Here is a 13,495-nt window from a genome sequence, read left to right as displayed (position 1 = left end):
TCCTAATATTCTGTGATTCTGTGACCACAGAAAGCTTTTAGAAATTGTTTATGCTAACATAGCAAATGGTCTATACCTATATGAGATACGCATGCTGCTGGATTCTATTAGAGCAGTATCAGAAGAAAATCCTATTGCTGACACACATTTTAGCCCTGAAATGCTTACATGGTTCATGAATATGGGATAGCATTACCTAGCACAGACACACTGCTGTCTGGGAAGAGGAAAAATAGATTTGTTTATGTATAAGTTGCACTGACAAAGGATGAACCAACTAGCACGAGTACCTACTCCTCTTTGTGTTCCTGGTAGTAGCTGATGTCTCGGGTCCCAAGGATTGTCCGCTTCACAAACACTGACAGGGCACTCCAGCTAAGCAATATAATGGCCATCTCCAGGAGATTCCACTTGCTGTGGAAGTATCTCCATCTCAGAGTCTTCATCAGTTTTCCCTGTGAAAAGAGGAGTTCTGCTGTTTCAGTCTTTGACTCCCTATCACACAATACACCTCTATAAAGATTAGGGCTATCCCGTCTGCAATAAAGCACATGGATAAAAAGACATTTCTCATTATCATTCTGAAAAGAAGCATTCTAGACAAATAAAATGTCATCTTCCTATTGTTTAATACAGATACAATACCTGATTCAGTCTTCCATTAGTGCAAGTCAGCAGCAGCACTACTGAAATTAAGTACAGTCCTAGCGTTTTTGTAAGTGAAATCGAAACCAGACACAAGGCGATGCTGTCAGCCAAACTTTCCATTGGGTCTCACCTGTACTGTCATGTAGTACACAATAAAGAGGAAGTAAATTACTTCTGCTGCAACCACAAAGATGTGGAGACTGTTGGTGTATGGGTAAAGCCGGATGCTTTGAAGCTCTGCACTTGTGAAGAAGGCTCCTAAAAAATAAACAGTGTTCACCTCAGTGCTCTCTTAATTACATCTTCCTGTTTTCATTCAGTTTACTTCACCAGCAAGACTTCCATACTTGTGTTCACATCAAAGTGAGACTGAATCCAGCTGTCAGACTAAGATTTAGACTCAGTTATGTGAGTAGCCTTATAAGGCTTGAATTTGTCCTTAAATAGGAATTTCAGGCAGTCAATGGCTTTTAGAGTGCTAGTGCTCTCTTGCATTATAGTATGGTACTGATCTCAGCAGAGTTGGGTTTGAATTGGACTGCAAATGCAGAAATGTAGCAGGAGAACCTGGAGATGTAAATCTGAATCTCACTCTAAAAAGAAAGTGAGCTCAGTTTTGTGGTCTGGTTTGGGCATTTTCCAATACTGGGACAGACTTGAGGGAGGTTACTGCTCAGATTAAATGTTTTTCTATGGCCTTCAAGCCAGAATCTAGTTTCACTATTTTCATTGTTGTATCCAGATTATGTGTGGTATGGTTACATGGCTATATCTTCTGGAACAAAAAAGACAGACTGTTATTTGTACTTTTTATCTTAATGTATTGATTAGCTGAAATGTTTAGGAAACATCATTTATCTTGTTCTTGTTGTGTAAATTCTGGAGATTAAGCCTCCATACCATGTTTTCTTCATCAGCAAATGACCACAGCATAAGCAAACGTAAGATATTCCATTATGGTCTGTATTACTGTGATGCTACATTTTTCCTAAATGGTTTATAAATTTTGCATTGATTCTGTCATTACTAGATTTATTAAAACACTCCTGTTCCCTGAATAAAGAACTAGGTAAACACTGATAGCAAGTAAATCTGAACTCTGTAGGTGCACTGCTTGCTGTCTTTGGAAATGTGTAACTTAAAAAAGGTTCTCACCTAAAGCATTGGTTTCAAACATCAGGCTTACAATGCAGAACAGGTTCACGTTGGCATTGTAGACTGTAAATTCAACAAACACTGCTCTTGTGAAGGTGTCTAGCCAGACATTGTTGAAAAGGTACTGGAGAATTCTGCCAAAAAACGTATAGCCAGTGATCTAACTCATGCAGGAAAGATACAGTATCACATGGAGGATAGGACTGTTTGGATATTGTAATAGCTGAAGAGTAAAACAGATAAATGTTCAGGAGGACATCTGGTCTGTCAAGTCTGGAGATAGGAGATATTTGTACTATTAGTCTAGATGGTAAATTTCTTTTTGGCTACTCTGGAGAAGCAGGTACCAGATGTTGGCCAGTGCTAAACCCGAGATGCCTCAGGTATCTGCTCATTTACCTCATGTCGGTTAGGAGAAAAACGTTCTGATTTTGGATCCTGATTGTTACGTAGCATGGAACAAGATGATAGGAACATAAACTGCAATGATGGCACCACAGTAATACCTACAATATTCAGCACAGTGCATGGCAGGAAAACTGAATGCAATCTGAAATGAATCTTAAATAGGGTAGAGGAAAGAGCATCACTGTTGCCCCAGCAGATACACTAATAACTTACAAGAATACAAGTGGTACCTGGAGGCATTCTTAGGATCAGTTCCCATGTGAATCACATATCCCCCTCCTCTGTAGATGGCAAGTTTGCCCCAGATGGGATGCCCTCTCAGTTTGGACTGACTCTGATACTGCCATGCTGAGCCCAAGTCAGAGGAGTTATCAAAGACTGAAGCGTTCCAGTGTTCCCCATAATCTGATGTATCTTCTGTTTGTAGGGAATACGGAGCGTGGCATTCCTGAATCACATGCTGAAGTTTGGGAGGAATAGGGCAGGTGTCTCCTTTCACTCTTACTTGGCGAATTCGAGCACTGCCCACCAGCTTGGAATTGCCATCTGTAATGAATCCTAAATGGGAGGTGAAAAGAGCAGCACCAGCAGTATGACAGAAGTACTAGTAATATTTCATCTCATTTATGATTCATGGCATTAATATTTTGCTATAGATTCTTTTCTAAAAATACTTAAAACAATATAGTCATGAAAATTAAGCCCTCATGTTGATTTGAACTGAGTTATTAAATAACATCCATAGATAACAGGGTTTACTATCATTGTCTATCTGTATTTTAAACAGAAGGAAACTGAGTCCTGGAGGAGAAAAGTGACTTGCTTAGAGTCACACAGCCACAGTTGGTCAGTGCCTGTCATGTCCAATGACAACATTGCCAGCAACTCTGCTAATATATTTCAATATTTACTCTTAAATGTGAGCTGGCAAATAGGTCATATTTATTACTGGGTATGGTTAGATAGAAACCTGGTGACACTGTGTGATCAGCATTGGCATAAGAGCCAACCTAAACAGAGCTCTTCTGAGGAAAAGCTTTATAGTGCCACCTGTTTGCCATTCTTTCTTTGAATTGTGGAAAGAAGCTCATATATAACTGAGGCATATGTCTAACTATCTGGAATAAGTAATGTGAAATGTGAAAAATGTAAAATTACAGTGTAGAACTTTTGATTTATATTAAAGATAAGGAAAATGTCAGTGCACATTAAACTTGGGGTCAGGCTGTGGGGTTTTTGTTACTTGCACTAGCCTTGTGCACTCACAGTCTCTTTCTCCAGTCAAATATGCATGTGCAATTTAGGGAGATGTATAAAAGATACACTTTCAGCATCTGGCAAGCTGAAGTAAAACAATGTGACTCTGCACCTTTATATGATCCATAAAGATTTTTGACTAAGGTCGTGTTTGCCCAAGTGAAAAAATCCTGGTAACTGTAGACATCATGGAATCCATCTGTAAAGCTGTTCTCAATGTGTTTGTTTAAGTAGTAGGAATTGGGATCTCTCTGCCCATAGGCAACCAGTAACAGCATCCATAAAAAACCCAGATAGGCTGGAAAAAAACAAGAAGAGACAGTACGGGTGAGCTCAGAATTAACACTGCTGTTCAAAATAGATTGCATGAATGATTACTGCTGTCAACACTTACTAGATTAAGGAGATGTTTTGCTAGACTCTGACTGACCAGTGCTAATGAATTTACACAGGCTACTTCAACGTGCTGCAGTTTAAGTGTATCACATTTGGAATACAAGTAGCAGTCGAGAAAATAAGCGGGAAGGCTGGCTGAACATCAGTAGTAATGACAGCTCTAAATAAAAAGTCTAACTTTGTTCCGAGTGAAGTTGAGGTAAGTTTTTCCATTGCTTTTAAAGGAAATAAAACTGGAGTTTAAATTATTATCTATAGATACTATATGCTTTTAGATAGATGGCCTCCAAAAATGGCCTCTGTCTGCTCTTTTGATTTCAGCTTCATTTGACTGTTGACCTCTTCGTTCTACCCTTTCTAATTTTAACCTCACATGCATCTGTAATGTGTTTCTTTACCATATAATCCACTCTTAGCCACACTTTTATTTCCAGCTAACCTTCCCACCTCCTTTCAGCTCCAACTGCCACTGAACAGCCTGTCTTTACATCGTAATGGCTGGCAGAAAGCTAAAGATATGCCAAAACTTTTTCACCCAAGAGAACAGTATTTTCACTCGTGTAAAAATACCGATGAATACTACTGAATAAAACAAGATGTTAAACATATGGATGATACCCAGGATTTCTCTGATGAGGGCAAATGCTTTCTGCTCCTTCATGCAACTGATTTTCATTTTCTCCACATCAGCTGCAGGAGGTGGTCTGTAAATATTGCTTCTACTGTCCCTTCGGGCTCCAAAGAGAGGGTTTGAATCACCTGTGAACGAGTCCAGGAAACCCTGGAATTAGTCAAAAAATCATCTGTGTCCTGCTTTTTGTTTCTTTGGACATTTCTATTTAATCTTGCCCTTAGGAAGAGAGGGGATGTGACATAATCAGTGTAGTGAGACAACAGTGGGGAGGGAAGGAGCTCACAAACACAGTGTGCTGGGTTTAGGCCCAGGGATAGTCCAGGTGTCTCTAGGCTGAGCATCTCAGAAGGTGATGTATTCAGAGCCTGAGACTGATCAGAGAGAAAGCTGTTGATCAGAGTTCTTTGTTGTGCCCTAGGACTCCTGCCTGCCACTATCAGCTTTTTTTTAGACATGATTGTGATTGCAGAAGCCACTCTTTCTTTTATCGGAGTAATGCAGATAATTGTGGTTGTGGAAAACTATGTATACTGAGGACTTTCATATCATAAGATTTAAAGGAGGTGAGAAATTTCCTTGAGAGACAACTTGAGTTTTAGATACGCTTGTCAGATGAAGATCTACTCATCTAGATGAAGAGTGCAAGTGTTTGTTTTCACTAGGTTGTAGAACAGTCACAAGTTTTGTTGCAAGCCATGTCATGAATACGGAGATGTCTGCACGGAGCTAAAACAAACCTCCTTGTATGTCTGATTTTTCTTAGGTCTAATGTGAGAGCTAGAATATTTAAGCATGGTTACTGCATACTAATAGCACTGATTCATTAGTTTTTATTATAAAGGCTTCAGTCAGTTTGCCACATTTTGTTATTTTATTTTCTAGATGTTCCTTGAATGTTGACAGACTGAGAAGTGATTTGCCATCCACTTGTGCAATTCTTGATCTAGTATGAATCAATATTAGAGAATACTTCTTATTTCTTGACGTAGGCAAGCCAGGGATGGAGAGAAGGAAGTATCCTGGCAGCAAGTAGGTCCTCCAGTAACAGGAGCAATCTTACAACAGGGCTAGGGGAGACTGTGCATGTATTTATATTTGCAGAGGTAAAAGCATACAGAAAAAAGATAAACAAGGAAGTATGTATTCTTTTTATGCAAAGCTTTCTTCTCTTTTATCTTTTTGATCTTGTGGTCTCTTTCATTAAGTGTTCTGCAGGGTTTATCCAACCTAAACATACAGTGTTCTTTATATTTTTTCAACTGGCACAAAATCAGTTGTTTATGTTGGTTTCCACTTCCACCTTGATCTTGGGAATGCTGCTGGGTAGGCATACAGTCACAGCACCTGTGGATTTAGTGATTTATGCTAACTTTGTCAGCTAAGATTCTGGTAAATAAAGATAACCAGTGAAGTCCCCAATTGACATATTTGTGCGTAAAAACCTCAGAAAGCTCGGGGAATGCTTCACTTTGTTTAATAACTTCTCCTTTTACAGACAGTTACCTGGTGCAGATAAAGGTCCGTCAATAGCTGTGCTTTCTTCATCCTCATGTTCCACCTTCTTCAGCACCAGAGCAAAAAAAGCAGCAAACCCCAGCACCTGGAAAGAATTAGCTCTAGACTCACTATATACCCATTTCACATAAAGAAGCTCAGTCATTGACCTGGATCCCTTTGGATCCCGGCACTGCAGGAGAACAACTGTGCTTTGGCTTTGTTGAACTCATGCAGCTGAAGATCATAACCAAGAAAACAGTGCACAATGCTGGGGTCCATCCAGCTAAGCTTATTTTGCTGTATGACACATCTTCTCTGGTCAGAAAGCTCATCACCTGTTAAACTCTGACAAAACAGGGCAGATGAAACTCATGGAGTTAATGCCAGCAGAAGACAACAGAACTCTAAACCACCTGCTAGCTCTAGTTTTAAGAGCAAAGACTTCTCATTTTACATGTTAAATCCTGTGGTTCTTTAGAACACATTACATTGTCTTCCTGAAATTATAGTAGAATGAGTTCATATTGGCCTGTGGATGTATTCTGAGGATCTTACCTTTAAGGGCTGTGTGATGAAAAGACTTTCCAAGAAGGAGATGGCCATGGAGATCAGCCACTTGATGGAGTTCTCCTTGCCGTAATGCAGCCCATAGAGCATGGTAAAGAACCCAGCTATGCCACTGGTGGCTGCAACAAGGAACCAGGCAATGAACACAAACCACCAGGGCAGCCCTTTGGAAGGAAAATTTTTCTTGCCATCACCAGAGAAGCCTGGAGTAAGGGACCACCTTGAGAGTCAACCAGAAGAGAAAAAATCAGTCTGCAGTAGAACAGAAGTCAAAATCACAGTCTTTGGATTCAGTGGGGATAGGCAACATCTTAAGATTTAAAATCTAAATCAAAATATTCTAAATTCTTTTAACTAATGCAGTTGTATAGAATACATGGATAGCAAGAGGTACAGTGAGCAAAAATATGAGGAAGCATGCAGAGATTAGCTAAAATCAAAACAAATACGATAGGCATATTTACTCCTCAGTTCATGCATCGTTAGATGTCGAGTAGAAATATTCACAAATAAAACCATGAGTGCATTTTAGCTGCTGGATACATCTCTTGTGATCATGATAAAGGCGAGAGAGATAGTTAGTGCTATTGTTTTCAATGCTTCCAACTTAATTATTATGTTTCATTGAAATACTTTTGTCTGCTTATTCATTTTTCTTTATCCATACGTTTTAAGAGATGTCTGAGACTTTGGAGCTCAGTGATTATCCCAGCCTTTACTGTCACGTGGCATTATATTGTAACATTCAATTCTAGGGGCAAAAGTTACAAAGAGCGATGATCTGTCATTATTGCTTTTGTGCGCAGTTTGCAGTGCATTGACGTTTGTTGCTTCTTCAAAACGTGTTTCTAAAGCTACAATAATGGTTATCTAGGACATATTAAGCAGTAATTATTCGGGCTCCATCGTCCTGACTAGTTTTGAATTCATGACCTGAGTTATACTGAAAATGAGATGAGAACTAGGATACCTCTCGCTGATGGATGCTGATGAACAGATCCAGTTCTCCAGGAGGTTCTTCATGTGCTGAACCTGACGAACAGCTTGTGTGTAACTCTGAGGCATCTGGAATTTATGGGGGCCCAGTAATTCCAGCTGCATCTCTACATGCTGGAGTTGTATGTACAAACAGCGATTGTAGTCACTGTATTTCAGTCGCTCACACATTCCCTTCTCTGGAGTTGGGCTTCTTGCTTTTTCTGCAGGTAAAGGATTATTTATTTTTGAAGAAAATCAGCATCGCTATCCCTAGATTAAAATACTGTTCGGTACAAAGCTCAGCAGAACTGGAGCTCAGGCTTGTGAATATGACAAAGTGAAGAGTAACATTGGAAGAGACACATACAAGCAACTTTAGTACTAGATCTTTAATGCTTTTCTGCTGGAATGGGCTGGAAGTGTTAACAGGAGGCAACTTAGTGGGACAGAGGTCCTAAAACCTTAATAGAGAAGTCAGATAAGATCAAGTGCTAATTTGTTCACTGTGCAATTAGTAGCTTGGTACACTCATTGGAAAAGCCAAATGTAAGCCTTAATGAAATTAGTGGGATTCTTTACTCATATATTATTGCTTAATTGAAAAGAAATTAATGCCTAAGTTTAGAGTCAGACTGAAAGGAGCAACAAAACAAGCCCAAGAAGGAAAAAAAGACAGGACAAAAAGACTGTGAAACAACTGATACGTGTGTGTCTTTATGCTATTAGATAGTGATCCTGCTCCCAAGCCAGGCTGGTAGCTAACATTTATTTCTGCAGCATAAGAAATAGAAATTTTAGTCTTTACTCAGTTGGATGCTCAGTGGTGCGCAGTGAAAGGACAAGAGGCAATGGGCACAAAGTAAAACATGGACAATTCTGTCTGAACATAAGGAAAAACATCTGTATCGTGCAGGCAGTTGGACACTGAAACAGGTTGCTCAGAGAATTTGTGGAGTCTCCATCCTTGGAGATATTAAGCCTCAGATTGGATGTGATCCTGGGAAACCTGCTCCAGGTGACTGTGCTCTGAGCAGGGTGGTGGACTAAACAACCTTCAGAGATCCCTTCCAACCTCAACTATTCTGATTCTGTAATTGCCTTTGAGTCAGACTGTAAGAAGAGCTTGGGTCATCACACCCAGCATTGCCATAATTTTCACTACAAAGGTTTCAATAGGCATGTCATGTATTGTTTACCTTGTATATCTGTAGCACCTAATGTGACAATTATAGAGTCATCCTTTTTGTTCTCATCATAAAACTTTTGCCCAGCTCTGCTCTGCTGGCAGATGATGTCCTCAACCAGTGCCAAAAGTGTGTTGATGTTAGTTGATTTTCCAAGATCTGATACTGAAGTGAGAGATGGAGTCTTCAGAGCTTTAAAGAGCGAGTTGGCAATTCTTCTTATATCCTAGAAAAGACAGCAGCAACACAGCAGTGACTCTGGCTGCAGTGACGTAAGCTGATGTAGTCTGAAGGGACCACTGGCTGGGAGCTACACCAATTGCTAAAATCTCCAGAATGGGTAAGGATCGCATGTCCTACAGTGCTGGGTGTGACAGGAAGATTTATGAGTCCAGCAAGACAGCTTTCAGGATTCAAAAATACAGCTTACCTGCCTGAGGACCTATGCTGAGAAAGAGTGGGTCTGTGATACGTTTTATCTTCACTGTCTGCTTTATGGTTGCTTTAACCCCTGAACACATTGCATTTGGTCACACATAACAATTGTGCAAGTGCTGGGATGTACACAGGCAGATCTTAATGAAGTCAGGGATTCCATGTAGAGGGGTAAACGAGTGCTTTGTGCCAGTGCGTAACTGGCAGACAACGCGAAGGGCATCTGACAGGAGGTTTCTGCTGTTGAACTGGAGATGCTGGGCAGTGCATGGCAGCAGAGGGCAGCGCAGCACTCGTTGAGGAGCAGCCACAGGGACTTGCCTTTATCACAGCCTCTGGAGTGAGTGAGACAGCCTGGATGGCCTCCTGGGAGGGAGATAGGCTTGGGGACACTCGACCATTCTTTCCCAGCTTCTTCTCTTTCCCCTGCATGGCTGGTCGGGATCGTATGTTCCTGAAGATCTGCACAATGAGCAGGTTGATGGGGAACATGAGGAGAGAGCTCTCAAAGCCAATCATCACTTCTTGCCATGTGAACTCGATCTTACCTGTCCAGATCAAACAGAGGGGAGGAGTAAAAACAACCCCGAACCATCAGGTCTCTCTCTTGTGAAAAAGCCCATTTGTCCATCTGTCCTTCTAGATTCTGCTCTCTTTCTATTTCCCTGTCCAAACAATGGTGAGGATTGTTACCTAAATCCATTTTCTGCTCAGCTGGATCCTTTGGCACTCCCCAGAACATGATGCTGGTCAGCATGGTGCAGAGAAGCAGTGAGAAGCAACATGACACGCGCTGGGCTCGTGTGAAGGAGCTTCGTGGGGAGCGGCTGAAAACTGAGTACCAGATGTGCCCATCCTGGAAACCCTTCGAGGTCTTCATGAAAAACAGATTGCTGGGAAGGAGGAGAGGGAAATCAAATGGATACTTAAAAAGGAAAGGGAAGAACAAAGCTGAAGTTCAGGATCCTGACCTGTTTGTGCTTCTAAGCACAATCAGAAGAAATAATAACTATGAGAAATTACCAAATATTGTGGCTTGATTTGCATGGGATGGTCATAGCTACTTATGTCCTTTCTTTCTTGCTACACCATGAAGGGAAAGTTAATAATTAGTAGTTGCTATATAAATTGTTAGGGAAGTTACATACAAGGGAATAGGAGATGCCTGGGTTTCTGTAGGTCTTCTCAGGATATCTTTCTTTAACACCAATATTTCCAGCATGGTATTACTGTTAGGGTAACAGGTAGACCTACTTAATCGTCCTTCCTCTTTTCCTTATTCAGAGCCCATTGAGGGCACTGGAAAGACCTCCCTTGTTTTCATTTTTTTCTAGAGGTTTGATCTTTTTTGCATATTTGCTGTTCTAGACAGATTGGTGTCAAGAGCAAAAGAAGTCTATAAAACAGAAAGTACCTGAACTGCTTCATGTCCTGTTCTGTAGCTACTGGGAACACTTTATCTAGGACACATTCTCCAATATCAATGGCTAGCCAAGAGTTACAGAGGAAGTACCATTTCTGATCCCATGCCAGATCGTGGACCAATACTCGATTCACATACCTGTCAGAAAAACATACAGGGCACATTCACCTGTAACTGAGTGGTATGAAATTCAGGACTTAACAGGACTATGCACGACAAAGTCTGGCCTTTAGCTTCTTAGGTTGTGTCTAAACTGTAAGGCACAGAACACAACCCATCCTGTACTGTACACTGGAAAGGGAAGCACTTCTGATCCTGCAGTTTGGATTATGATTTGACCTATTCATCTGCAAAAATGAGAAACTAACCCTTCCTTTCTAGAACTGTAGAAACAATAATTTTCAAGTGCTAGAAAATGAAAACTTATCATTAGAAATAAAAATATTTGTGGATCTTTACTTCCCAAGATATCCCGATCTCCACTTACCAGGATGGACTGTCCCCTGAATTATCATGCCACAGTCTAATACTCTGCAGTTCCCCAAGAGGGAAGAAGGTACAGAGTAGGAAAACATCCACTCCTCCACGTTCAAAGACTGTTGCATCAGGATCAGTTAGATAGTGTGGCTCACTCTCTCCTTCCAGTCCATAAAGGGTGAGAGTCACCTGGAGAATAAGATGGCAAAATGAAGACTTGCATGTCTTGATCCTATATATGATTATTCCTCTGGCATACCCTTCCTGCCTTCGTCAAATCTAGGGACTTTCTGGTTCAGACATTGCCTTTGAGCCATCCTGTTTAGTAGCCTCAGGTGCTCCATTATTCATCCATTTCTCTAAATAAGTGCATAAACTGTCTTACCACACACTCCATTGATACCTTGGAGGTTGTGGCTGCCCCACGGCGGTGTCCTGTAAAAACTGTCACAAGGTAACGATACTGAGCAAAGGGGTCATTGTCTTCTAGTACCGTGATTTTCACCTGCAGAGTGACACAATACAGTGTGACAGCAGTTCTGTAAGTATGGATTCCTTAAAGCTGTGGATAAGAATTTGTCATCTTGTGAACAATGCACATGCTTACCAGTAAACAGAGAATTACAGGGAAGGGAGTAGGTTCAAGGTTGAACCTTCGTTGAAGACTTCCAATTAAAATGGGCTAGGCAAAGCGAGACTTGGCCTAAATACATTCAGTCTTTATTAGCTGGAGACTTACTTTGGCATCATCCTGGATGTCTTTCCTTCGAGCCCAAATAACTACAAGCACATATATCAGAAAGATGCATCCTACAGTTGTCACCACCACAGGGTTGTCCACAAATGTACCAAATAGCCGTGCAGTTTTGCTAACATCTATGGCATTGGGTATGACAAAGAAGGAGCTCCCAAAGAAGGTCAGATGGTTGCAGAGGCACTGTGTGCTTCTAAGATTGGTTTTTGGTCCTACCTGAAAACCAGAAAAATGTCCTAGTAAAACATTTGACTTCAAAGTATTAGATAACTTACCAAGCAAGTTAAAAGATAGTATTGAGATTGGTAAGTTAGCGTGGCGAGTTGCTATACAGGAAAGAATTGTTGAGATTTCGATAAGGAATATTAAATCTAATGTTTCACGAGAAACAGGCTTTGTAACATAATACAGCCTTGTCAGAATGCTTGCATTTCTTCATATATAGAAGCCCATTCCAAGAAATTGAAATGGAGATGTCATTTGAGGCTTAGTCCAGTATAACTAAACTTGAGAGTATTAAAACATCTCGGAATGATCTTGTTTTATGGTGTGAGTTCAACACTTATCATTTTACTACAAGAAGGTGGTTATAAGGGCTGGCTTTGAAGTACAAAATATAATCATTGTTTTGTTTCTCTCTACTTACATGACATCCATAGCTGTTCCAGTTCCCCTGGTGCTCATCCCAAAATACACAGCGAGATGCAAAGCAAGTAACAGCTATCGTTAGCCTGTCATAGACCGGGGAATTCATTCCCATCTCTTGTGAAACCATGAAATAGTAGGTTCCCTCTCCAAAAACGAGTTCTTCGGGGCTAAGAACCCAGGTGTTTGTCTCACCTTAGACATAAATATATACATAAATATTTTCATTTCAATGTATATATAAAATGTTAATTCACAGGTACACAGCTGTATTGCATATAATCAAATAAGAACCTGAAGAAACAGGTATGAAATAATTCTTAGCAACTCATTGTTCAAAGCATCCCACTCATTGTTCCTGTTAGTGAACACTGTATGCTAGAGATCGGAACCCTGAAGCATGACAAATTGAAACTCCCTTGAGAGGTTTCTTTCCAGTTAGATGTCTGAAATCATGGTCAAGGCTCATTCTGCAAATATGCATGTGCTGTAAAGTTGTGGTTGAGTACTCCCCATACTGAGTGCCCTTGACTCGCCGTAGGTGCTGAAAGTCTTTTGGTTACTTAAGCCAAGAATGCACAAGTTCATGAGTCATAACAAGCTGTCTTACCTCTGGTAGTTTTCTTACAGAATAGATGATTTTTGAGATCATAGTTAGTTTCATTTGGATGATAACCATATCCTAAATAGATTATTAGTGGAATGTCATGTTCAGATTCCAGGTGGATCACTATAGAGGTGTTTTCTGAGGTGACGTTGACTTGGAAACTGCTAAGATTGCCTAGATTCAGCAGAATCTTATCTTCCTGAGTTGCTGAAAGCCTTGGTAACATTATCTGTTTTCAAACAGAAAGACATAACTTCAAATACAGCAAAGCCTCTTGCTTCTATCATCTATAAAGCACAATATAGCCACATGTTAGATAGTTTTTCATAACATAGGGAAAGCATGGCCAGCAAAAATATTGGCTTTAAAGTAGTTTTCTTGATACTGTAAGCTAACCTCTGAAAAGTTCATTTGAAACCTATGTAAACTC

General features: G+C 40.4%; 1 protein-coding gene across 1 annotated transcript in view; it reads right to left on the bottom strand.

The window, feature by feature from the left end:
- Positions 1 to 294: 294 nt before the first annotated feature.
- PKD1L2 (polycystic kidney disease 1-like 2) overlaps positions 295 to 13,495 on the bottom strand; it is a gene marked incomplete at its 3' end in the record, with an annotated part of 34,256 nt that continues 21,055 nt past the window's right edge. Inside the window, exons 22-39 of the mRNA XM_010182187.1 lie at positions 13,069 to 13,294; positions 12,460 to 12,653; positions 11,799 to 12,029; positions 11,463 to 11,564; positions 11,070 to 11,248; positions 10,574 to 10,720; positions 9,853 to 10,052; positions 9,481 to 9,707; positions 8,737 to 8,950; positions 7,570 to 7,761; positions 6,551 to 6,792; positions 6,002 to 6,098; positions 4,483 to 4,623; positions 3,581 to 3,766; positions 2,442 to 2,769; positions 1,804 to 1,937; positions 779 to 906; positions 295 to 455 (exon numbers count right to left, since the gene is read on the bottom strand). Coding sequence (XP_010180489.1) covers positions 295 to 455; positions 779 to 906; positions 1,804 to 1,937; positions 2,442 to 2,769; positions 3,581 to 3,766; positions 4,483 to 4,623; positions 6,002 to 6,098; positions 6,551 to 6,792; positions 7,570 to 7,761; positions 8,737 to 8,950; positions 9,481 to 9,707; positions 9,853 to 10,052; positions 10,574 to 10,720; positions 11,070 to 11,248; positions 11,463 to 11,564; positions 11,799 to 12,029; positions 12,460 to 12,653; positions 13,069 to 13,294 — 3,329 coding nt within the window. The remainder of the gene's footprint in view (positions 456 to 778; positions 907 to 1,803; positions 1,938 to 2,441; positions 2,770 to 3,580; positions 3,767 to 4,482; positions 4,624 to 6,001; positions 6,099 to 6,550; positions 6,793 to 7,569; positions 7,762 to 8,736; positions 8,951 to 9,480; positions 9,708 to 9,852; positions 10,053 to 10,573; positions 10,721 to 11,069; positions 11,249 to 11,462; positions 11,565 to 11,798; positions 12,030 to 12,459; positions 12,654 to 13,068; positions 13,295 to 13,495) is intronic.

This window comes from Mesitornis unicolor, unplaced genomic scaffold (assembly GCF_000695765.1).
Source record: "Mesitornis unicolor isolate BGI_N332 unplaced genomic scaffold, ASM69576v1 scaffold54323, whole genome shotgun sequence".
Taxonomy (NCBI): Eukaryota; Metazoa; Chordata; class Aves; order Mesitornithiformes; family Mesitornithidae; genus Mesitornis; species Mesitornis unicolor.
This window is presented reverse-complemented; position numbering and strand designations above follow the sequence as displayed.